This window comes from Nelumbo nucifera, chromosome 1 (assembly GCF_055504915.1).
Source record: "Nelumbo nucifera cultivar China Antique chromosome 1, China Antique-T2T, whole genome shotgun sequence".
Taxonomy (NCBI): Eukaryota; Viridiplantae; Streptophyta; class Magnoliopsida; order Proteales; family Nelumbonaceae; genus Nelumbo; species Nelumbo nucifera.
The window spans coordinates 11,750,852-11,777,367 of record NC_142649.1 but is presented as its reverse complement, the minus strand read 5'-3'; the positions used below and the strand labels follow the sequence as shown (position 1 = coordinate 11,777,367).

At 39.9% G+C, this 26,516-nt stretch overlaps 1 protein-coding gene across 4 annotated transcripts in view; it reads left to right on the top strand.

Annotated features, from left to right (window-relative positions):
- Window positions 1–24,827, top strand: part of LEW3 (UDP-Glycosyltransferase superfamily protein) — a 38,284-nt gene extending 13,457 nt beyond the window's left edge. For all 4 annotated transcript variants that reach the window (XM_010276818.3, XM_010276819.3, XM_010276817.3 and 1 more), the window contains 6 exons: window positions 7,012–7,298; window positions 9,781–9,967; window positions 19,484–19,552; window positions 19,664–19,857; window positions 24,146–24,255; window positions 24,351–24,827. In XM_010276818.3, coding sequence (XP_010275120.1) covers window positions 7,012–7,298; window positions 9,781–9,967; window positions 19,484–19,552; window positions 19,664–19,857; window positions 24,146–24,255; window positions 24,351–24,592 — 1,089 coding nt within the window. In that variant the 3' untranslated portion in view covers window positions 24,593–24,827. The remainder of the gene's footprint in view (window positions 1–7,011; window positions 7,299–9,780; window positions 9,968–19,483; window positions 19,553–19,663; window positions 19,858–24,145; window positions 24,256–24,350) is intronic.
- The last annotated feature ends 1,689 nt before the right edge of the window (window positions 24,828–26,516 follow it).

The window sequence follows — 26,516 nt, the reverse complement described above, 5'->3', positions numbered from 1 at the left end:
AGCTAAAATGTGTATGTAAGAAGGCTTGAGGATGAGGGAAATGGAATCTAATAGTATTCTTTGCCTTTTTTCATAGAAATTATAAGAATGCCACTCTTTACCAACTCTCTCTGTTTTGCTTTTTTTTTTCTTTCAAATTACAAGAATGCCACTCTCTCTCCCACCAACTCTCTCTCTCTCTCTCTTTTACAAATTACAAGAATGTCATCTTTCTCTCTCCCCCTTATAAATTACAAGAATGCCACTCTCTCTTCAACTGAGGGAGACCTCAGCTCGGCATCTCGGTTGCTAGGGGACCTGCAATCAAAGGTAGTCGAGTTCGAGCCAATCCGAGCTTGAACTTCTAAGCTCAAGCTCAAGTCTCTAATTTGAATCAAGCTCGAGCTAAACGACACCTCGACCACTGAGGGAGACCTCGGCTCGGCACCTCGGTCACTGAGGGAGATCTCGGCTCAACGCCTCGACAACTGAGGGAGGCCTCAGCTCGACACCTTGTCAACTAAGGGAGACCTTAGCTTGACACCTCGCCTTCTAGGGAAACCTCAGCTCAACACTTCAGCAGCTAAGGGAGACCTCTACTCGGCACCTCGGCTGCTTGAGAGACCTGTAATCAAAGGTAGCCGAGCTCAAATTTCTGAGCTTTTGACTCGAGTCGAGCTCGAGCTCGAGCTCAAGTCTCTAATTCGAATCGAGCTTGAGCCTGATAGTTTATGAGCGAGCCCCTGCAACGCAGGGCGTCCTCCGCTTGTATTTTATTGCAATGAATGAATGAACAACATTAGCAAATAGGGGGTTTGCTACTTGAAGGCGACTCATAGAATCAAGAATGCAATATGTTTTACATCACATTAGTTACTTGAAGCAATGCAATTAAGGAAAAAAAGAGATTGTGGGTTTTACATGCTTGAAAATGCTTTATATGTTTGCTTTTATTTTTAAATTTTCATTTGATTATGCTTTACATGTTATGTTTATGTATTTTAATTTTAGATAATAGGTTTTTCAAAACATTTATTTTAAAATTTAAGTTTATATTTTTTATTAACATTATGTTTAATATTTTTATTGCATTTTTTTTTAAATTTTTGACACTTTTTTTTTTGAATTTTCTGACATTTTTTAACTTTTTTTTTTTGTAATTTTGCGCCTTTCTTAAAAAGGCACGCACCTTGCCTTGCGCCTTGCGCCTCAGGCGCAAATTTGCCCTTGCGCTTTTTTTGCGCTTTGTGCTTTTAAAACACTGCTTCCACCAAGCGGTCATTCTCAGTTTTGAACCCACCAATTGTCCAGCTTAAATCTACAAATATAATTAAGCTAGATACTGGAAATAGGCCAACTAGCAACAACCAATTGCAAATCTCTCTTGGTTGACTGGATGAAAGTCCTACTGTTGCACTACTGCAAAGCGGCATTTTGGTATTATTCCACCTTGATTGCCCTACTTCTATCTAATTATTTATCTATTTTTTGATAAATAACTGAAGCTTTTTCAAATATGCCTGTCTCACCATCAGTAAGGAATTCCATGGGATCACTTCCCAAGTTCTCATTGAGTCAAACTAACAATGATTTGACAATCTTCCTCCACCTCCACATCCTTCATACCACTCAAGCCCATCAATTTTAGCCCTTGAATCAAAGGATGCAGTTCATCTGTAAGAGAGTTAACAAAGCCAATTGGGTCAGAATAACTCGGTAAAATATTGCCATTGTGTTCCCTAAAAACTCCTCCAACACCTTATGCTTGGATTTCCAAAGCAGCACCCATTGAAGTTGAGGTTAAGTTTACCAACTGCTGGGACAGTCTAGTCAACCATTCTTTTTTGTCTGCTGATTTGGAATCCAGCGACAATCTGCCACCTCCTCAAGATGTCATTTAGAGAAATGCCTCTAAACTCTTCACATATTAAAGCCCTATGAGCAACTCTTCACATTTATGGGGTGAAGCCCCTAAATGCTTTTAATTACCATATGCTACAACACCTCCTTTTTCTTGGGGAAATTTCCAAATCATTTTCCCAATGAAGCCATATTTTTCTCCTTCACCTTCTCTATTCCTAGTCCACTTGCCTCCTTCAATTTGCATACCTTCTTCCAACTCATATGATGGTCTTTTTTGTCATTCCCAGGATGCCATAAAAAATTCCTGATTATTTTCTCAATTCTCAACACTACTTGTATGGGAGCTTTGAAAATGGATAAAAATAGATTGGGAGATTAGATGAATTAGACTTGATTAAAGTGACCCTCTTGCCCTTTGAGATACATTCTTTTTCCAAGTGGCCAGACTACATTTGGCCAAATTGATTCTCATCCTTGAGATCCTCTCCACAATTTCCAAAGTTGTAAGCGTTCTTACATTTTGTGTTCCCTTAAAGTCACCCAAAATCAATGTGTCATCTACAAATCACAGGTGAGACTGTGAGAGATCACTTGATTTAACCTACTCACTCTAAACCCTCTAAAAAGATCTCTCTCATCCACTCTCCTCAATAATTTGTCGAAGATGGGTTAGAATGGCTTTTTAAGGGTTGGGTGTGGCTGGATGGGTTAGAATTGCCGAGATTATTGGAAGATCTTAAGAATTGGGTCTAGAGGAGTTTTGAATTGGAGGAGATCAAGGAAGCAACTTTTTCTATGGATAGATCAAAAGCTCTTGGGCCGGCGGTTGGTTTCACAATGGCATTTTACCAAGATTGTTGGGGGACCCATTTATAGTTTGTAGATGATACTATCTTGTTTTGTGAAGGGGGAGATAGTAGGTGGACAAGAAATTTGAAATTGGTGGTTCATTTATTTGAGAGAATGTCAAACTTAAAGGTGAATCTTGATAAAAGTTGCATTGCAACGATCAGAGGTGTTTCAATGGCCTTCCATTTATTTATGGCTTCCTTTGGGTGACAATCAAAGATCTGTTAGTTCCTAGAACCCAGTGGTGAAAAGATTTACTAAAAGGTTGGTCTCTTGGAAGAAAAGCTATTTGTCTTTTTTTTGTGTGGGGGGGTCACATTTATTAGGTCTACTTTAGCCAATTTGCTTGTGCACTACCCGGTAGTGTTTAAATTCTAGGAGTGAGTGGAAAATTGGAAAAATTAATTAGGGACTTTTTGTGGGAGCCCGGTGAGGAGAAGGATCATAGGGTTCGGTGGGAGGTGGTGAGCAGGAGTAAGAAATTTGGGGGTCTTGGTGTTGGGAATATACAGAAAAGGAACATGGCTCTTTTAAATGGTTGTGGTGATTGCCTGCTGAAAAGGACAAATTGTGGGCAAAGGTGATTATAGCATTTCATAGGCTTGCAGCTTAACGGATGGGATGTTGGACTGTGGAATAGAGCAGCAAGAGCTTCATCATGGAACAGAGCATCCATGATATTCTTCTAGTTTTCCTTACCTTTTAGATACAATTGATGCTCGGATAACCGTGTCAAATTCTGGGAACATGTGTGGTTGGGTAACCTCCCTTTGAAGGAACAATTTCCTAATCTTTTTTAGCATGTCCATCATTAAGGATGAGCCCTTGTCTTCCTTTTTGTTACCTTCTAGCTCAAGTTCAGGCTATGCCTGGAATCCAGGGTTTAGAAGGGATCAAAGGGAGGCTGAATTTAGTAGTGTTTTAGTTTTACTTCATTATTTGGATGGGGTATTCTTGAACCGTTTAGAGTCGGATTGCAGGATCTGGTATATTGATTCTTCTAGATCCTTTTCCTGTGCTTTCCGGTTAAGGAGGTTTGGAATAAGCCTATTCCTCCTAGGGTAAGTGGTTTCTGTTGGAAAGTCTTCTTAGAAAGAATTAATACTTGTGGTCTTCTTCAAAGAAAGAGAGAAAATTGGTGCCTTTCCCCAAATTGGTGCATCCTTTGTAAGGCTGATGGTGAGACTTGCTAACATATTAATTTCCTACCCTTTTTCTTTCTATTTGGGAATGGTTTTTTTCTTTGTTTGGGTGCAGGTGGAACCCCCTTCCAAATGTTCAAGGCTTGTTTGATTCTTCTATTGTCAATTGGAGGAAGAGAAGGGGGAGAGCTCTTTGGAGGTGTACAGGAGCAGCAGTATGTTGGACAATATGGGAAGAAAGGAATCGGAGAAAAGGAGCATAGAAGCAATCATTGAAGCCATTACCATCAGAATGATCCATTGGGTTAAGTCCTTGAGAAGTTTTGATGATATTTCTCCACAAATGACCTGCTCATAAAGTGGAAGGAGGTGGCTGATTCTTCTCTTAAAAAGCTGTTATCAGGCCGGTTTGGGTCCCATCTCCTGGTGGGCTTATTAAGCTGAACTTTGATGGTAGTAGTGAGGGGAATCTGGGCCCTTCAGGTACTGGAAGGTGGTTTTTGGAATGAGGAGGGAGGAATTGTTGTCCTTTACTCGGGGCCAATAGATGTGGGAGACCCCTTGAGGACAGAAATCTTGGCTGTGATGGATGGGATCCAAAAAGCCAAGGAGCTGAATATGAGATTGATCGTAGGAAGAGATTCAAAGTTGGTAGTTAACTGGCTGCAAAAAGATGAGACTGGCTGGTGGAAATTTGTCAATGAAAGGAGGAAGTTTAAGTATTTAACGCAAGATGACAAGATATAGAGATAAAGTTGCAGTGGGTTAAAAGGAGTGCAAATGCCTTTGCCGATGATTTGGCAAAGCAAGGGGTGAGAAACTGAGAATAGATCAACTCTTCTGGGCTGTTTTGTACTTGCTGTATTCGTTTGTCATCTTGGAGAGAGCCAAGAGAGTTTATCTCTCTCCGAGATGCTCACTTGTATCTTTTTCATTAATTAATGAAAATTTCTGGTTATTGATAAAAAAAAATTTCTGAAGATCTCCACCACTAAAGTAAGCAGCATTGGTGATAAAGGGTCTCCCTATTGCAAGCTTCTAGTTGCATTAAAGAAATCTTTTCAGGAACCATTAATAAGAATAGAGAAGTGAGTGGTTATTAAATATCCCTATTGCAGTTGCGGTTTCCTCTTCTAGAAAGACAAGTGTTGCAAGGGAAAGGTCACCTCCAGATAGAGGGTAGTGGAAGTTGAATTCTGATGGGAGTAGTAAAGGTAACCCGAGGCCTTCTGGTATTGGAGGTGCAATAAGGAACAAGAGTGGAAATATCCTATGTATGTACTCAGGTCCCAAAGAAAGATTCAGTAAGGGCTGAGATAATGGCAGCAACTTTTGGAGTAAATAAAGCCAAGGAGATGGGAGCTCAAAGTCTGATTATTGAAGGTGACTCCAAGGTGGTTAGCAGTTGGCTTGTGGAGGAAGTAAAGGCTGCATGGTGCTTCAGAAATGAAATTAGAAAACTTAAATGGTTCTCAGAAGATTTGCAGGTTGAAATTCATGGGTACAGAGGTCAGCTAATATCCTGGCAGATGGATTGACAAAGTAGGGAGTTAATAGACAACAAATGTTTTGGGCTATGATGTAATTGTACGAGGGGTGGTTAGCTGAGGCTACAATTGCCCAAATCACATCCTTTTCCATCACCCATTGAAGGTATCTCAAATTCACTTGCATTTAATTATTCATCAGACATTCTGCAGTGCAGTGCACTAAGGAATTCCTGACCAAGCCAAACTCAAAGAATTGGAACATGAGCTCACATCCTCTGCTTATTAGCCCTCAGTCCATAATGATGAAGAGTTGCAAGTTGCAACTGTCTATAAAAGGGGTCTTGATAGTACTCTTAACATGCCAATAAATTGAAAAGATTGCAAAACAATGCCACTGTCCTTATCATCAAGTGTGCAATTTGACAAAGCCATTATTTCTGACACTATGCCTCAGCATGTAACTCAGTGTGCAATTTGACAAAGCCACAACAGTCATCAGGAGGATTGCAGCCTATTTTGAACTCTATATTGCACAAAATGGAAGGAAAAACTATTTCCAGTCATTTGGTTGCAACTGAGTTATCTCTATTCCAAACATGCAACCCAGAATAATGTAGGGAAGGTCCTCAAGAGCTTCATAATTTGGCTTTGCCACTTGTATTTTATGGCTCAAATGAACCAAAAATGCAACCTGTGCAATATCTGTCATAGTTTTCAAGGCGCCCAGGTAAACCTAGGTGACAGGGGAGCGCTTAGTCGCCTGGTCACCTAGGCGCATCTAAGAAAAAAAAGGGGATGAACCCCTGTTTTTGCTGTTGAAATAGAAATAACAGAAGGGTAGAGCCCCTATCTTTCTTCCAGAAAAAGAAACAGACCCCAGTTTTTTGTTCCAGAAGAAGAAGAAGAGGAGAGGAGGAGGAGGTGGAAAGAAGAAGGGGCAGTGGAAAGAAGAGGAGGAGAGAGGAGGAAAGAAGAAGGGGCGGAGCCCCTGTTTTTGTTCCAAAAAAAGAAAAAGAGGGGGCGGAGCCCCTGTTTTTGTTCCAAAAAAAGAAAAAGAAGGGGTGGAGCCCCTTATTTTTATTCCAGAAGAAGTATACCTTGTACATTTTGTGATCGACTTCCCATTCTTCTTCAAAGACATACAACTTGGAACCTTGATGAGGATATCCCTTGAACTCGTCTTTGAATATTGTTTATCTCGAACTCATCTTCGAATATTTTATCTATCATAAACCTTAAGAAGATAAGAAATTAATAAACAACTTATTATATTATGAAAGAAATAAAAATAATGATTCTTGCATCATGCTTATGTTTATATTATAGACTTAAAATATAAAAAATATTGAATGTGCAAAACTTACAACAGGTTATATGTGTGTGTATATATTATATACCCAAAAAGTGCCTACATGCCTAGGTGATGCCTTGACAACTATGATATCTGTATCAGTTACTTAAGCTTAAGAAGTTCAAAGTGAAAACTATGGTGCATAGGAATTTGTGGCATATTCAATATTCAAATTTGTTTTGATGAACTTTTCATGTTTGGTATGTCTCATTAATTCAACCTTCAAATGTAAGGTGCTATGTTTCACATAATACAAATTAATTTTCTGCCTCTAGACAACATTAATATGTACTTATTATAATGTACTAACCATTTCTCTGGCATGGCTTCTGTTAAGGTGGTGCATTTATACAGAAGGAAGTGGATTGAGGAAGGTACCTTTACCCGCTTTACCATGATTGGGCAGAGTTTTGGTTCAGTTTATCTCTCATGGGAAGCATTATGCAAATTTACCCCTTTATTTTACTTTGATACTAGTGGGTATGCTTTTACCTATCCACTTGCTCGGATGTTTGGGTGTAAAGTTATATGTTATACCCATTATCCAACAATCAGTTCAGATATGGTTTCTCGGGTTCGGGAACGGAATTCTATGTATAACAATGATGCTTTAATTGCACAAAGGTACATATCCTTGACCATCATAGCCTTATGGGACATCTTTTGCATGATCTATTTTCTGTATGTGGTTTAGGGAAGAATTTTTAAGTCAGGTTGTGAAAAGTGAAAGCACTTGCAGAGCTGTTCTCTGTGCTTCTAGTTACATGCCACAAGGTTTCAGGATATGCCATATAGTTGGCACACTTGGAGATCATCTAGGCAAGGGGATTGATCTATGGGCTTTGGTTTCAACTAACAAGAACTAGTTGGATGGCTAGGATCCTATAATCTGGTCAGTTGCTTTTCTGAAAAAACCCTGAGTAGTGCAGATTGACAATCTTGGTCATGTCTGTTCCTGCATAGGTGCCAAGAGTACCATAATGCCATTTGCAGAATATTTTTATGGCCCCAACAAAACCTACCTGTAGACATTAAAATTTTCATGGGCTCCTAAATGGGCCCTACCCCCATAAACTCAAATTTGCTCATGAGCCTCAGTATGGGTCATTCAATTTGGACCATACCCCATACTCTCAAATATGTGCATGGGCCTAACATTTGGGCTTTCCTATTACAAATCCATTAGCATGGTGGAAGGGTCCATGTGAGACCCACTTTGAAGTCAAACTAAAATTTAAATTTGAATTACAAATATTATTGATTTATGGAGATAATCCAACTAAAGCCCATCTCATGTCCTACAGATGGAAATTTAGTCAATAATTAAAGAGAGAAATTGATTAGAAATCATTCTCTCCATAAGTGGCAAATTGCCAATTTCCTTCTTTATGAAAGGTAACTAGAGCCAATCAAATCTCTAGTTAATCAAGGGTTTGTGGTAGAGAGTGAAATTAAGAATTTTAAATCCCTAACAAGGACTTGTTTGGGCTTGCCTCTAGGGGCTTGGTCAGGGGTTTGAGGCAGAGCCCCTGGCCCAACCACTACACCTACAAAACACCAAAAAGTGCAAAACATAAAAAAGGCACACGCACCTGGGCTGAGGCGCAAGGCACACTAGACACATGCCTAGGCAAGGTGCATACCTTGAAATGTGCCTTGCCTGCGGGCCTTTTAAATCACTGTCATAATGTACCACATGTGAGAATATCATTTCCATTCACATGTTCACCCATGACACATGGCAATGGGACCCACCAATTTTCAAATAAAAAAATGATAGCGATGATTATTTGTTAATTAGAAAATAAAAAATAAATAAAATGAAAGCATTCAACTTAAAAAATGGTCAACTCTTTTTTATCCACTCTCAATCTATTTAGTTCCAATAATGAAGTTGTATATGATGGAAAACGTTCATTCAAAAATTTATAAATTATTTTAAATTGAAAATAGACTAGAATATGTGTAAACCAGTGTTTTAAAAGCGCAAGGGCCAATTTGCACCTGAGGCACAAGGCACACGCCTTTTTTAAGCAAGGTGCAAAATTACAAAAAAAAAGCTAAAAAATAAAAAAAGTCAGAAATTTCAAAAAAAAGCCAAAAATTAAAAAATGCAAAAAATTCAAAAGAATAATAAACATAATGTTAATAAAAAGTATAAACTTAAAGTTTAAAAAACCTATTATCTAAAATTAAAATACATAAACATAACACGTAAAGCGTATTCAAATGAAAATTTAAAAATAAAAGCAAATATATAAAGCATTTTCAAGCATGTAAGACCTACAATCTCTTTTTTTTCTTAATTGCATTGCTTCAAGTAGCTAATGTGATGTAAAACATATTGCATTCTTGATTCTATGAGTCGCCTTTGTACCACACCCCTTGAGGCAAGCCCGAACAAGTCTATGTTAGGGTCTGAAATTCTTATTTCTCACATAAAAAATAATGATTTTATAACTTTCCCTGCCTTTTAAGAAGATATTTTATTGCAATGAATGAATGAACAACATTAGCAAATAGGGGGTTCTTAGGCGCACCTTTTAAATCACTGATGTAAACTAAGTAAAATGGTTGTAAACATAAAATAAAATTTCAAAAACATGGGCTTCTTATTAATACAAATGTGTGATAAAGAAATAAATATTATAAATTGACTTTGAAAGAAAAGGATTGTACTCCAATGTACTTATGATATATACATAAAAATTAAAAAATCATATGCGTTTTTAACTTTTTATATATACATAAATACATACATACATATGTATGTATGTATGTATGTATATATAATATAGTATAATATATATTTTGAGGCTTATGCCTTGCCTCTGCCTTTCACCTTTTTAAAGCCTTGCGTGCATCATATATAGTTTTTCACTTTTATATCTATTTGCATGTGCATAATATTTCTTTCCTATGTAGCATCTCACAATTCCTTCTTTTGTGGCAGTGTTTGGTTGTCTCTGTGCAAGGTTATCTAATATGCATTCTTTAGCTGGATGTATTGCTTGCATCATATATAGTTTTTCACTTTTATATCTATTTGCATGTGCATAATATTTCTTTCCTATGTAGCATCTCACAATTCCTTCTTTTGTGGCAGTTTTTGGTTGTCTCTGTGCAAGGTTATCTACTATGCATTCTTTAGCTGGATGTATGGGATTGTGGGCTCCTGTGCAGATGTTGCCATGGTTAATTCTTCATGGACACAATCTCATATAGAGAAGCTCTGGAAAATTCCTACACGTACTACTAGAGTTTATCCCCCTTGTGATACTTCAAGCCTTCAGGTCTGCCTTTCTTATCCACCCACAATTATTGTTTACTATGTTTTTGTATGATTTAAAAATAAGTGCATCATTCAATAATTTCTTCTATATATGAGGATTGGGCTAGGCTGGCCGTATTCTACCTTGGTACAAGGAGGGAGGGAGGGAGAGAGGGAGGATGTTTCCCAAATAATTAGTGCAGGTTGGAGGAAGTAGAATGCTGTTGACTGATAAATGTCAATGTGTCTGAAAGGAAATTATTTTTAGGAAAGCTATAATATTAGCCATGTTATATGGAGCAATCAGAACTCTGTAACTTACACAAGGGCCAGTGTCAAACATGGAAATGAATGTATCTGAGATAGGACTTGAACCCATGACAAGATTTGATAGGGCACAGCAGCAGGACAGGATTCATATAGTCAAGTAGTCAATCCCATTCTCACATTGTTTTCTTTCTCTTGTTTTCTCTCATGTTTGCATCATATGTAAGGCCGATGTTAGAATGCCAATTACATATTTCTCTCTTGATCTTTCTCAATGGGTATGTGGAACTACTTTCTCCCTTTATTTGGTTCTCAATGGATGCTCCCTTTATTTGGAGGCTCCTGACTTTGTTTTTCTCTCTCCTCTTACTAGAATAGGGAATTTTTCTATGAGAAGCATATACGGGTAGCGATTATTTGGAGTATTTGGATTGAAAGGAACTCGGATCCTTTTTTTGGTAATGTGAACAACCTTAAAAATAAAGAGAAAATAGAAGAAATTTGGAGAATAATAGTGTAAGAAGAGAGGGGAAAGGAGAGAACTAGGGTTGTGGCAGAGAGAGGAGAAGAGAATAACAACCTCTAACTGCCATGCCAATTTTTTATTAATAAATAAGTTGACTGCTATGACTCTTATGCCCCTACTTAAGTTGTTGTACACATAAGCAATAAAAAGAAAGGGTAAAAAGATCTCTATGCCCTGTGGCCTAAACCTGTTAATAAACAAAATAAAAATAAGTTTCTAACAAGTAACAAAATAAAAGGATTGCTTTTAAAAGTAGAAATCTCAAAAATATATAAAATATTCCATCTCAAGATCCTTTCCTTTTTTATTCATAAAATTTTTCTTGTTGCTGATCAAGTAAAAAAACTCCATCTCAAGTGGTAAGGATGGAAATTGATGAGGGGTAATTTGGTCCTCCAATTGACATCACGATACATGGCACCCCTAGACACCTAGATGACACCTCAACACTGAGTAAGCAGACCACCTCGGCAGAGTGGCTAGCATCGTCCAAGGCCGACCCATAGTACCTTGGCCTGGCCGACCTAATGTACCACGGTGTAAGGAGCGACCTCCTCTGAGGACCAGCTGAGCTGACTTGGAAACAGGTAGCGACCTGTAAGACGTGCTCGCCGACTTACTCTTTGAGCTCATTATCAAGACCGAATTCTCTTAGAGTAACAACGCTCTACTATTAAGCCCACCTACCCACATTGTTTGCCTCAAACTCAATTGAACGGATCTTAGCCCTTTGTGCGGATCAGACAATTGATAGAGATATTCTCTCCGAGCATAGCGGGAGCGGCTCTCCAGGAATCTTGGACCCGTTACTAGGGGCCTCCAACCCCCCACACCTATATAAAGGTATCATTTTTCTAAGAGGAGGTACATGCGATTCAGCTCTCGCACACTCTGATATCCTAAGCATTCTAATTTCTTCTAAAATTCCTAATTCGCTGACTTAAGCATTGGAGTACCCACCCCGGGTACTCTAAAACTATTTCCTTGCAGGTCTTTTTAGAGAACTGCACAATTCGCCAATCAACTTAGCTCGGCATTCGAGCTACCTCCTAGCTTGGCTTCCGAGTCACTTTCCAATAGGAAATCCTCCAGCTCGACATCCGAGTCATCAGCCAACAGGGAGCTTCCAGATTGTGCACCATCAGAAATGTATATAAAATAAAAACAAGAGAGAGTAAGCACATCCATTGAGGCTGACCAAAAGAACAATCAACAATGCGGAAACAAAACCTAATTTGACTTTTATATCCCAATACAATGAGCTCCTTACTACCCATTTCATGCCAAATCTTTGGTTGGAGTTGGCTAACCTTGTATTCATCCTATTTTCCAAATTTCTTGCCTCTAATGGTGTGTATTATGTTCATGGGCCAACTGACTGTGAGGCCCTCCATCCTATTAAGATTGTAATATCTTCCTCAATGCTAGGTTTGGTGTGCTTTCAGAATCATGGATCTCTTGGGATTTTGGCTTTAGAAGAGGGTTGAGGGAAAATGAGTATGAGTCTCTAGTGCTGTTGATTTCAACACTTGAGAGGGTCTACTTGGACCAATCTATAGCTGATTGTAGAGTGTGGTCCCCAACTTCTGATGGTTTATTTTCCTGTGCATCTTTCTTTGGTTTGCTCACTCATATTAACCCTATGGGGGTGAACTTCCCAGTGAGAGAACTTTGGACTAAACCGATCCCTCCAAAAGTACAAGCTTTCTGTTGGGAAGTGTTCCTAGGGAAGGTAAACACTTGTGATGTGCTACAGAAAAGGAGGCCAACCAATTGCCTCTCTCCTCATGTGTGTGTCCTTTGTTTGGGATGTGGTGAAACTCTAACCCACTTACTATTATCTTGCTCTTTTGCTTTTGGTATTTGGAACGTTGTTTGTTCTCTCTTTGGATGCAGATGGGCTCCCCCACAGGATGTGGTAAGTCTATTCAGCCCCTCTTTCCTGTGTCAACGGAAGAAAAGGGGAAAATGTATATGGAAGGCAGTGAGAGCAGCTACAATATGGACTATTTGGGAGGAAAGAAACCTAAGAATCTTTTCAGGAAAAAAGCAAAACAATGGAGGAAATTATTGAAGCCATAAAAATCAGAACTGCACATTGGGTGAAGACCATGGAGATATTTGGAAACCACTCCATGAATGAGATACTAAGGAATTGGGCTGAAATAGCACAAACAGATGTACCCAAAGTTCTTGTAAGCATGGAATGGAAGCCACCAGCACGGAACAAACTAAAGCTGAATTTTGATGGGAGTTCTCTTGACAACCCTGGAAGGGCAGGCATAGGGGTGTGTGTTTAGAAATTATCTAGGTGTGGTGGTGGCATTCTACTCTGGACCAATAGGTTATGGTGACTCAATACAGGCTGAATCTCTAGCCCTACTTAAAGGTCTAAAGATGGCTGAGCAGATAGGAACAACAGACTTAGAAATTGAAGGAGACTCTCTATTGGTCATCTCTTGGGCCAAAAACATCACATCAGCACCTTGGAAGCTCAAGTTTATTTTCAGAGAAATTGACACACTTGCAAGGAAGTTCAACTCTCAGTTTGGTTGGGTTAAAAGGGATGCAAATGGGATGGCGGATACCCTAGCAAAACAAGGGGTAAATAGATCTTCATTGTATTGGGCAGAATTGTAACTGATTGCTAGAGATTGCAATTTCCTATGCAATCTTTATCTATTGTATCTTAATCTCTCTGTTATTAATGAAAGATTTTTACTGATAAAAAAAAAAAATCTTCCTCAACTTCAAATGCCTTTAAAGTTGAAACCCAGTGAGAACCCAATCTTCAATGCCAAAAAGAGTGATGCAATCTCTGCATTTATTGACATTGCATTTCCGATAGGGCTAGAATATGGTGCAATTACTTGAGCTTTATTCAGGAAGGAATATTAAGAATTCTAATCCATTAACATTGGCTGTCCTTGGTGATTGTGGGAGGCAATAGTTTGCTATCTTTTGATGACAACATATAGGCTGTGTTTGGTTTGAAGGAAAAAGTAGGGAAACCTTTACAAACCTTGTATAGGTTTCCCTACCTTTCCCTTCCTTTCTCTACCTTTTCCTTCAAACCAAATATAGCAAGTGTTACTCTTCTAAATTTCTCCCTAGTTGATATTCAATGGTCCATCCTTGTTGTGAGTTGGTGACTATTACCAATAATGACATTACATCCATCTTTTTGTGTTGGAAAATCCTTGCAATTTTTTCCTATTGGTTCCCTAGTATAGATGCTTTAGTACATCTCCATATTGTTTATCACATCCCATGTTAACTCCGTGAAGTTAGGGGGGATTGTTAATTGTTTTCAATAACAAGAAGCAAGAAACTGTGCTAATAGACCTGCCGATGACCAAGTAGTTGAGATGGCCAGTTGGAATCTATCCAAATAGGAGGTGCGGATCAAATCTGCTGAACTACAAGCTTTCTGTGATATGGCCTGTGGGCCTCGTTGTTATGGGCCCGAGCGTAGGATCGCGTCACGGGTCGCTCCACCGCAGGAACCTCAGATCTTTCCTTGCCCTTGGCCTTGCGTACAAGCCCTCTTTTGACTATCTCGTGGGTGATTTGTTGAAGAGACCACCCGAACTCTCCTAATGGGTGATTTGTCCAAGAGATCACCCGAACTCTCCTCACTCTCTTTCTCGACTGCGAAAACTGAATCCTTTATTTCAATTCGTAGCTCCTTAAATAGGAGATTACAGAAGGAAATTCCTAATTAAACTCAAACTCCAACTTGAACTCAAACTCCTAATTACCTACTCCTAATGGTAACTCTTACTTAAGATAAGATAAAGATAAGGGATAAGATAAGGATAAGGTAAGCTGGCGGCAAGTTGGCTTGACGTGTCCAGATAAGGGTGGGCCCACCCTTACGAGTTGTCATGTGGACCCCGCTCTGCTGCTGCTGCCAGGTGCGTGCGCGCAGCTCATGGTGTCGTTGCCGCGCGGTGCATGCACGCAGTGCTGCTGCCGCGCAGTGCGTGCACGTGGTTCATGGTGCCGCTGCTGTGCGGTGCCGAGTGTGTGCGTGGTGTGTGCTGCCGTGCAGTGCGTGCGGTGCGCGCTACTGCTTGGCGGTGCGTGCTGCGCACCATGATGCCGCTGTTGTGCGGTGTCGGGCGTGTGCGCAGTGCGTGCTGCCGTGCGGTGCGCGCTGCTGCTTGGCGGTGCGTGCGGTGCGCACTGCTGCCTGGCGGTGCGTGCTGTTGTGCGGCGTTGCCAGGCGGTGCCTGCTGCTGTGCGGCCTGCTGTGCGTGCTGCTGCCTATGACTGTGCCGTAGTGCACTGCCGGATGGTGTGAGCATAACATCACACCCCTCCCGGACTACGAGCTTGTCCTCAAGCTCGAATTGGGTGTCGAAGACACCCTCAAAGGAATCCTGGATGGCTTTGCCGTCCTGGATCGGGTTCCCATGGAGGCAGAAAAGTCTCTTGCACCTGTGCCCTGCTGAGTAGAGTTCATCGCAATTAAAACATTGCCCCCTTGCCCTGCGTTCTGCCATCTCCGCCTTGGACAAGTGCTTAATAGGGGGTGTACTTCCGCTACTCCCCACATTGGATGTTGATCTGGAATTGGTGCTCGTCTGTGGCTTCCGTTCTGGGTTGACTGCTGGATATGGAGCCATTCCGAGTGGTTCCATGTTGGCTGCCAGCGAAGACCCTCCTCCAGTAGGCTTCGGGTTTGTCCAAGCCGCTGCTGGGCATCCCATGCTGAACGGCCCTCGGCGGATTTGTAGTTTGCGCTCGAAGGCCCGGGCCAAATTCATTGCCGTGACCAGGTTAGGCGACATGTGCATCTCCACATCAACTCTCAGGGGTTCGGTTAGACCCGCTGTGAACATATCCACCTGCTGGTCTGGGCGTACTGACGAGGCCCTGGCGAGAAGGGTCTGGAACTGCCGCTGATATTCCACGACGGTCCCGGTCTGCTTGAGGTTAAAGAGCTCCCCCAAGGGGTTGCTCGTTAATGGGGGCCCGAATCGGAGGAGGCAATACGACTTGAACTGGCCCCAACTAAGGCCTGGTTCATCCTGCTCCACTCGGTAGAACCAGAGCTGTGCTTCATCGGTCAAGTGGAATGTTGCTAGGCTGACCTTGTCCTTCTCTTCCGTGCGCTGATTGCAGAAGAATTGCTCACAGCGGTACAGCCATCCAAGTGGGTCACCGCTGCCACTATAACTCCAGATGACTGTATTTGGGTATGATTGCAGCTGTCGGTGTGTTGTTCTGTCGCTCACCGGAGCCCTCTGCCCGATCTGTGCAACGGCTGTGGTTAGTGGCTGCCCCTTCAGGGCTCCCTTCCTTGGTGGAGAAGTATAACTCCAGTAGACGCCAAAGTTCCCTGATGTCCTCTTTGACTTCTCTTACCTCCGCGTGCTGTTCCACGAGACGGTGTTCCAGCTCGTGAACCTTGGACGATAGCTGCTCGACGTCGCCCATGACGCTTGGCTCTGATACCAAATTGTTATGGGCTCGAGCGTAGGATCGCGTCACGGGTCGCTCCACTGCAGGAACCTCAGATCTTTCCTTGCCCTTGGCCTTGCGTACAGGCCCTATTTTGACTATCTCGTGGGTGATTTGTCCAAGAGACCACCCGAACTCTCCTAATGGGTGATTTGTCCAAGAGATCACCCGAACTCTCCTCACTCTCTTTCTTGACTGCGAAAACTGAATCCTTTATTTCAATTCGTAGCTCCTTAAATAGGAGATTACAGAAGGAAATTCCTAATTAAACTCAAACTCCAACTTGAACTCAAACTCCTAATTACCTACTCCTAATGGTAACTCTTACTTAAGATAAGATAAAGATAAGATAAAGATAAGGGATAAGATAAGGATAAGGTAAGCTGGCAGCGAGTTGGCTTGACGTGTCCAGATAAGGGTGGGCCCACCCTTATGAGCTGTCATGTGGGCCTCGCTCTGCTGCTACTGCCGGGTGCGTGCGTGCGTGCGGCTCATGGTGTTGCTGCCACGCAGTGTGTGTGCGCGGCTCATGGTGCCGCTGCTGTGCGGTGCCGGGTGTGTGCGCGGTGCGTGCTGCCGTGTAGTGCGTGCGGTGCGCGCTACTGCCTGGCGGTGCGTGTTGCGCGCCATGATGCCGCTGCCGTGCAGTGTCGGGCATGTGCGCGGTGCGTGCTGCCGTGCGGTGCGTGCGGTGCGCGCTGCTGCCTGGCGGTGCGTGCTGCTGTGCGGCGCTGCCAGGCGGTGCCTGCTGCTGTGCGGCCTGTTGTGCGTGCTGCTGCCTATGATTGTGTCGCAGTGCGCTGCCGGATGGTGTGACCATAACACTCGTGTGCACCCAGCTCTGTCCCCATCCCTGATTCCCCTGTAATGTGTACTATGTAATAGGTAATACCCCAAAAAAAATGCTTGTAGACCTTGTTCTTATTATTAGGTGCTAGGGGTGGCAAATGGGTGGGTTGGGTTGGGTTGGGTAAGGGTTGAATATCAATCCACCCATATTGACCCACCAACCCACTATGACCCATGATCAATCCTAGTTAAAGGGTCATAACCCACCCTAACCCTAACCCACCCTGACCCACCCATATTGACCCACATGACCCATCATATTGACATTTAACCACCCTCACCCATACTAGCCCACCTATCCTCACTTATAAATACAAAAATGGGTAGGGATGGCCCCGTACACACAAAATAATAAATTTTGAGGGAATAATCTCTCTCAAGATTGTCACGTGACAAAAACGAGTTAGGTCAACCCGTATACCTGAAAATGCAAAAATTGTAGATAAATGTAGAAATATGAAGAAAATTTATAGAAAATGCAAAAAAATACTAAAAAATTATAGAAAATTTGAAAATTTTGCAAAAAATCAGAAAATGTGCAAAACAATACCAGAAAATTGTAAAATTGCATAAAAGTACCAAAAAATGCAGAAAATAACAGAAAAATTGCAAAAGTTTTATAGAAGTACTTCTACAAAAGTACTTCTATAAAAGTGCTTTCGCAAAAGTACTTTCATAAAAACACTTATAAAAGCTCTTTTGTGTAAAAGTACTATTATAAAAGCGCTTTTGTGTAAAAGTACTTCTATAAAAGCACTTTTACAAAAGTGCTTTTATGCTTTCATAAATGTGCTTTCGTGTAAAAGTGCTTGTGTAAAAGTACTTTCATAAAAGTGTTTTCATAAAAGTACTTTTATAAAAGTACTTTTATGCTTTCATAAAAGTGTTTTCGTAGAAGTAATTTAATAAAAGTTATTTTGTGTAAAAGTACTTTTGTAAAAGTGCTTTCATAAAAGTGTTTTCGTAAAAGCACTTTCTTAAAGTGCTTTTGTAAAAGTATTTTTATAAAAGTATTTTTGTAAAAGTACTTTTATAAAAGTACTTTCGTGTAAAAGTACTTATGTAAAAGTGCTTTCATAAAATTTATTTTCATAAAATTTCTTTGTAAAATTGCTTTTGTAAAAGTTTTTTTGTATAAAATTGCATGTGAACACGAAAGGTAATAAAATCTATTTTATTTCGCTTTCATTAACATAATGTAATTTGGCATAGTGGTTTGGAAGTGTAATGAAATGTTTGCATGCTAGGAGATTTGTATTCGAATCACTATAGCTTCCTTTTTCTTGAGATTTGGCGAGTATAGATAGAATTGACTTTGACCCAACCCATCTTGACCTGTGCGACCCAACCCATCCTGACCCTAATGGGTACCCTTGACCCAACCCACCCTAACCCTTTTCCACTGACCCTAATGGGTTGCTCGACCCATATTGACCCATCAATAGATTGGGTGGGTTCCAAGATTGCCAGCCCTATTAGGTGTTTAGGTTGGAAACTAGAAATTCAAATGTTTTTCAGTTTATGCTATAATCACAGGCTGCAACAGTTACTAGTTTCATCTTTGGTAGATAACCTCTGATATACAAATGGAAACTCCTGCAGGGAAAAATTAAATTTTGGATGGTTGTTAAAGTGGCAACTTGGGTCTTTCAGGGTGGGAGGAGCTTCTAGAAGAGACTCAGGGCAGGCAATAGTGGTCTATTTGGGTCTCATAGGGGAAGGAAACTCTCTAAAAGTTGAAATTCTCTCTCTTACAAGATCCGAAAATTGTTTTCTCTTTGTGACTAAATTATCAGCTGCTCAAAAGATGCCTGTTAAGTTGTCATTGATATGGGAGTCATGATAGCTAATCTGTTATTCCTTCCAAGGTTCAAAGTAGCGACACATATCGGCCCGTATTGGCTGATATGTATCGTTTCGGGAGCTCCTTGATATGCCCCTACAGAGGGTGTATTGGGGTTCTGACCGGTTCAGGGGGTGGAGGAGCCTTAAACCGGCCCCCCTGAACCGGTTTTGGAAAAAAATAAAAAAATTAGTATCAATATCACCCGATACGCCCCTACCAGTGTATCGATATTTTGAACCTTGATTCCTTCTACATATTTGAACAGTAAGAGCATTGGCTACTAGGATGAACAGTTCAGTTCCTAGATTAAACAATGCACTTATGGATTCAATAGGTTGGGGGCTTAATTTGGTCTCATTCTATCGTTTTTTTTAGTATTTGGTTGGTCTCTGTATGTGTGTCAATAAGATATTTACTCTTTTACTCTATTTTATATGGTTTTGGATTACTGTTACAGTGTTACTAGGTCTGCGTCGGTCTTTTGGCCCATTTAGATCTTAAATACCATCTTCTAAGTATTATGGTTTCTTTTTGTCTTATGGTGGAGCCCCTGTTATTTTCTTATGGGTTTTGTTCCACAGGTACTTCCATTGGAAAGGTCAGTCGAAGTCCCAATACTTATATCTGTTGCCCAGTTTCGCCCAGAGAAGGTGCTAATTTATCACCTCATTATGAGTATCTGGTGTTGCGGTGGCTCATTCTTAGTGTTTTTTTTTTGTTAATATTACTAATCCTCTCAAACTTGGTTTTTGGTTTCTCAGAATCAACTCCTTCAACTTGAGGCATTCTCTATTGCCATCAGGAAAATGGATGCAGACTTGCCCAGACCAAGGCTCCAATTTGTGGGTAGTTGCCGGAATAAGGGGGATGAGGAAAGATTGCAAAAACTTAGAGACAAAGCTGTTGAATTGCAGGTGGTGAATGATGTGGAATTTCACAAGAACTTGATGTACAGGTGTTTCATAGATACCTATCTGTTTTGTTTTCTTTTTCTCAGTTATTTAGAGCTATTTTCTGTATGCATTCATAAAATTGTATAAACTGTATATTATGTATGGTTATCCAAAGGACTTCTATTGAATGGTGTGCACTACATTTTACAATTCTAAGTGGCCATGGACTTCCTAACTTGAAGAATCCAATATGTTTGGCTGCCTATTGGGTGGATCATGGACTAAAGGTCATGTCAATTGGAATTGTCCAATCAATAGCATTTATTTGGACTACAGAGATCTATTTGTGATTCACAAAAGTTTCATTCATCATTGGTTTGATCTGTTGGGATGCAGCAAGTCCCAGAAGTGGCTACTGACAGTATGGTTCAAAATCTGGATTAATGAAATAATGATAAAGAACTGTCTGGTCACATGTCCAATTAGCATCTTTCCTGAGTAGGAACTTTGTTGATGCATGATAGTGTTGCTATTTATTTATGGTTAAAGTCATTTAATTGGCTTGGCAAGGCATGCCTAGTGATTGAGTGGTCTAAAATCTGGATTGGTGAGTTGATGGAACATTTATTAGTTTTCCTGTTGTTTGCATGACAAAGCATTGTTTTTTTCTAGGACAAGAAAAACATGCCCTGTGTTATGTCTGTCTTTGTGCAATTGTGTAATTGATGTTGCTTCTGCATTTTGTTTCAGCTTTGTATACATGCAATATTTTAAGGGAAAAGGTGCGGGATTCATTACATGGGATAAAAAATTGAACCCGAAGGCTATACAGTGAGATGCTGTACATAGCATATGAGCAAGGATTTGCTGAACATGATGGCTGTTCAGCAGGCTGTGGAACCAATGGTAATGTTCCAGACCAATAATAAAATTCATGGGACCGTCATCTTTCACAGTGGGGCCCATGAATTTATTGCTGGTGTGGAACATTTTCGTTGCTCTTCTGCTGCAAACAAAAAAAACAAAAAGTACACTCTTTAGTTCACAAAATAGTCACTGGTAAACCTAGTAAGAAAAGATATATCTGTATATTGATTTAAAATAGATGGCCACGGATATACAAGTCCATCAGATCTTATAACATCAAGCTCCTGAGATGCTTTGCTGTTGAAGAGTAGAGAGTTTCTTTCTATCCAAATAGACTAGGTTAATAGCAGTTGGTAGCATTCTCTATATTGCCTTGCCTTTGCTTGTTAAGCCCCCAATCATCCAAGTTTCCATAACTTCAGAGTTTTGGGAAGGCCCAACACACATTTATAAATATTAGGAAGAAAGAACTGATTTTCCTACTAAATGAGCAAATGAATAAACAGGTATTGAGTAGATTCCTGACTATACTTGCACAGCTTACACCTAGGAGGGGGTAGTGCAATTCCTCTTTTTAGATTATTTTCCTTGGCAAGGCACCTGTTGAGACTTGAGAACAACAGTTTACAACATAAATGCAACTCTGGAAGGGCTCAAGGGATGGCTGGATTCCACCTGAACTTTGTGAGGAAGGAAATGGACCCTGATCTAGGTAATTTCTTAGCACAAGACCTGAGTGAGAATATCCACACTTTTGTCCATTTCCGACTCTTTGATCCATCTCACATGTGGATGGCTTGTGACTATATGTAGCACCAGTAAAGCCAACATTTCTTTGAAGGATTGGAGCCCAAATAATCTCATTGTTAAAATCCTATAGCAATTATCCATTGTGAGTCTGCAACCCCCTATGTTCTAAAAGCAAGAGACACAAGAAAAGCAGAAGGGCCTTCTAGAGCCTGATTCACTAGAAAAAATGTAAACCCAATTTTTTAGCCATGTTTATAAGGGGGTTAGTTTTATGATTTTGGTTGCAGTTATTATTTTCTATGGTTGGAGATAAGGGATTAGTTGTGTTGTTGCTTCTTTAGTGGAAATTTTGCCATCTAATATCCTATCCACAACAACTAGGGTTTTGGGTATTCAAGATGTCTTTTTTTTTTGTCTCCTTGAAAAGTTGGTAGACCATTACTAGTGCATTAGCATGAATAAAAGGTAATTTAGAAGTTAATGGACTACTACAAAGGTGTGAAACATAGAATGTATAAACAGTAACAAAAAGACAAACTCTTAAAAGGTGTATGCCTGGGCCGAGGTGCAAGGTGCACCAGGTGTGTGTGCCTTTTGAAAGGGACTACACTTAGGTTGAATAGAGGCACATCCGCACATGCCATAAAATGCATCTTTCCTGTGTACCTTTTAACTTACTTCCGTTACACCAATCTTCTAACCATAAAGAAATTTTAGATCCTTTTCCCACTTTGTATGAGATAGTAGATATAGAGTTTCATAATTTTTTCATTTCATTTCCACACTAATCACCCTACATGGTACTTAACAGACCCTGGATCCCAGCCCCGTTCTTGAGGCCGAAATTTCTCTTGTTTGGTAACCCTCCATCAACTCTACTGATCAGTACTTTTCCTCCAAAACGATTTAGATAGGAGGGCTGTGTTCATCCTTAGGAATGCACAGGGAATCCCAAGCATCTAGAAAAATCTTTTTTTTTTTCTCCTACCATCCATTCAAGAAAGAAATCCTTTGGCTTTCTCTAACTGAGCTGCGCTTTGACAAGGATGGGAAACAAGGAGAAAGAGTATGATGGGTAAGTTGGATATACTTTTAATGAAGGTTGTATGATAGTGAGGACTGTACCACTTACTGATTTCTTGTCCCTTTGCTGCAGCTCTGTGGGATTTTGTTTGGTTGTAGATGGAACTTGCCATCAGAAGTAAAATTGTTGTTTGTTGCCAACAAAAAGAGGGAGAAAACACAGGAGATGCTTCTGAGCAGCTACACTGTGGACTATTTAGGAAATGAATGCTAGAATCTTTCAAGACAAGGAGAGAACCCTTTTAGCAGTGAAGGGCTGTATATTAACTAGGGCTATACACTGGCTTTGAACCCTCAAATCCTTTATTTCCTTTGATGACATTTGGAGGAACTGGGCTGTAATAGCTTACACTTCTAAGGCAGATAGAACTGTAGCAGTTTGGACACCTCCTCTGGAAGGTTTTACTAAACTGAATTTTGATGGGAGCAGTCAAGGCAATTGGGGACTGTCAGGCATTGGAGGGGTCTTGAGAAATGAGGAGAGCAATATCATATCATTGTTTTCAAGCCTGGTGGAAATAGGTGATTCTACAAGGGCTGAGTTGTTGTCTGTGGTACAAGGAATTCAGATTGCCAACCAACTTGGGGTGGAGAAACTACTAATTGAAGGGACTCTAAGGTGATTGTGGGCTGGTTTTTGAATCCAGATTCAGTTATTTGGAGTTATAGAGATCTCATAAAAAAGTCAAAAGGTTATGAAGACATATGACAATTAGAGTCCAATGGGTGGGTAGGTCGGCAAATGCTTTCGCTGACTCTCTTGCTAAACAAAGGGCCTCTAGGGAAGTGCTATTTTGGGCAGCTTTGTAATATTTTTTCTTGCTTTTCCTGTAATGGTTAGGAGAGGTTGCACCTCATGCCCCTCCAAGGGATGCTTGTAATAGTTTATTTTCTTTGATTTATGAAGTTATCTTTCAATTATCAAAAAAGAAAAAAAAAGGTTGTGTGACCATGTCTTTTGCCTTTAATGTCAGACCCTTCACTAGTATTCTTATGAGAGAATGATGAGAACGTGGAAACAGTCCACCAGTGAGTGCAATATTTGAAGAGCGGAGGAAATGTGGAATATGTGCAGGATGGATCTATGGAGCTAATAATGAGTTGAATTCAGGACAACTCCTAGGTCAAAAGCAAACCTACATAAATGTTATTTTCAGATTTATTAATAGCCAAGTACTGAAATGCCTCCATCCAATTTGATAGATTGGATTTACTACAAGTTTTCAATGCTTTCATTTAGATGTGAGATGCCTGCAATTTAGTACCATTTTGATCTTGACCCCTTAATTAGGTTTAAATCAGTTTTGAGTCAGTTTGATTCTTTCAGCCCTTGTAGAGTTGTAGGCCATGTTGTTCTATGTTGTTTAAGTTGTTAGGTTCTTATATTATTTTGAAGTTTTATGCTGCTCAAATGATGATTGTGGGATGTCCATATGGAGTTCCAGTATTGATATTTTTTCTTATTAGTATTATTTTATTCATGTTTAGTTGTATGAATAAAATAATAACGTTAAGTTGATGCATTGTTATTTTGTTTTGACCATAGTGATTCTGAGTCATAACCGTTCTTCCAATATGGATTCTAAACCATGTTATTTTTTTATATAATCTTTCTGTGGTGAACTTGTACTGAATTCCTACCATGAGCAGGGACTTGGTAAAACTTTTAGGAGGTGCTATTGCAGGGATTCATTCCATGATAGATGAACACTTTGGTATAAGTGTTGTAGAGTACATGGCTGCAGGTGCAGTCCCAATTGGTGGGTATTGATGAATTATCACTCAATATGAGGTTCCCTTTCATTTCTTAGTAAACATAGCCACTTGTTACTGATATCATGTTTATTTTCTTTAGCTCATAATTCAGCAGGTCCAAGAATGGACATTGTTTTAAAAGAGGATGGACAGAAAACGGGATTTCTTGCCTGCAGTGTGGAAGAGTTTGCCGATGCCATCTTGAAGCTTTTAAGGATGCCAGAGGCAGAAAGACTTGTGATGGCTGCTGCTGCAAGGAAACGTGCAGATAGATTTTCAGAGAAAAGGTTTTATGAAGATTTCAAGACTGCAATTTGTCCAATTCTTTGTCATGCCAAATAAGGAAAAGAAAAGGAAATGTTGCAAGGTTTTATTGAAAGGTCATTTGGAATGGTATAATTTCCAACATATATGTGTGTTTTTTTTTCTTTGCCATAAACCCTGGAAGGTTAGAACAAAAAAAAAATAATAATAAAATAAAATAAAAAACTAAAAGTTTTGCCATGTCTGGCCAGGATAATTATATGAAGTTTTCCCTTGATGGGATAAAATTAATAGAATCACAGTTTTTCACATCATTCATTTGTATTGTGCAATGATCCTAAGACTTGCTCTTGCTTCTTGCTACCTTTCAAGATAAGTGGATAACATGGCGGTGTGAGATACTATGTTGGGATATCAAGTTATTAACTTCAATATTTGACATAATATTGGCTTCTTACTGGTTAATTCCTTGTTTAAGATAACAAATGAAGTAGGCAAAGTAGAAGTTGTAAACTTACATCCTGAATTCCTGATGAAGATAAAACTCTAAGCATGATATATAGACATGTGAATAGATCATAATTTCAGTGGCTGGAAAGGTTTTGCTGTCCTATTAGTATTAGTTAGGTGATCTCTTTAATAAATTTGATTTAATGTATGTAGGGATTTGTATTGGTTATGTTGATATAAGGATACCAATTTATTATTGTTGTTTTTTTCATCTCTTCAAATAAAAAGGCTCTATATCTTCTAAGAAAAAAAGGTCATCCTGTATCTATCCTGCTTCTCTTTTTAATATATATATATATATATTAAATGTTACCTTGTATTTCAAGATCTAGAAGCTATTCTAGAATGAGTTTTATAGGGTATATCTAAATAAAGCCACATTAACCATTGTTTGCCCCAGCTTCTGGGGTCTTGGGAGGGGTGTACTGCATATAGGCCTAACCATTGCCATTTTTTTTTGCACAAAGTGTGCTCATACTTGAACCCAGGTTCTCATGCTTGTCAGCGTGAGATTTTTCCATTACACCAAGCAATTACCTTTATGGAGTATATCACGCCCTCCTGTTTTTTGTGTTTTGCTGGACCTTTTATTGTACATTCTATCTTTACTTTCTCTTAATATACTTTTCCCTTTCTCAAAAAAAAAAAGGCTTTATTGGGGTTTCTATATATTAAAGTCATAGGCCTGGAATCCAGTCTAGCCTGGGCCGGCCCCCCATGTTCACCTTATTAGTTATTATAAACCATTCCCAAGTGAGAAATTGAAGAGTATGGAAATGGAAAAAAAAAAGTGTATTATCAGTCAAGTCTTGTGCTAAGAAATTGGCCAGATCATGGTCCATTTCCTTCCAAAGTTGGTGCAGACTCCAGCCATCTCTTCCAGAATTGCATTTATGTTGTGGTCCTCGTGGATTCTGTTCTCAACAAATTCTTTTCTAAGGAAAATATTCTTGAAAATCTTAATATCCCCGACTGGTGGGAGCTTTGCAAGAATAGCTGGGAATCTACTGAGCCCGCCTTTGTTCACTGTCCATTTGGTGGAAAAATCTGGTATTTCTTCCTGATAGCCCTGAATGTGCAGCGAGTCTTTCCTAGTTCTCCGAAGTTATGGAAAGTTGGATGCTTAGGGGTTTAACCAGTAATCAAGGTAATATGGAGAATGCTACTAACTACGATTATTTGCTCCGTCTCGATGGAAAGAAACTTCAAAGGTAAAGCATCCCAAGAGGATGAAATTAGAAGATCTGCTGGATTATTCTATTCTTAGCTATTTATTTGAATCAAGTCAAGGATGCATCATTTTTTTATTATGTTTACCAGTAACTGTTTTCTGAGCTAATGAGCATTCTTCTGTTTTTTGAGTTTGTGCAACAAAAAGAGTATCTGCATATGTTTATACAATCGTAGTGTCTCACTTTACAGCCTTTGGGCTCGTTTTTTTAAACCTTATAATGAATTCCTTACCTTACTCTTAAAAAATATTTGCTTATAC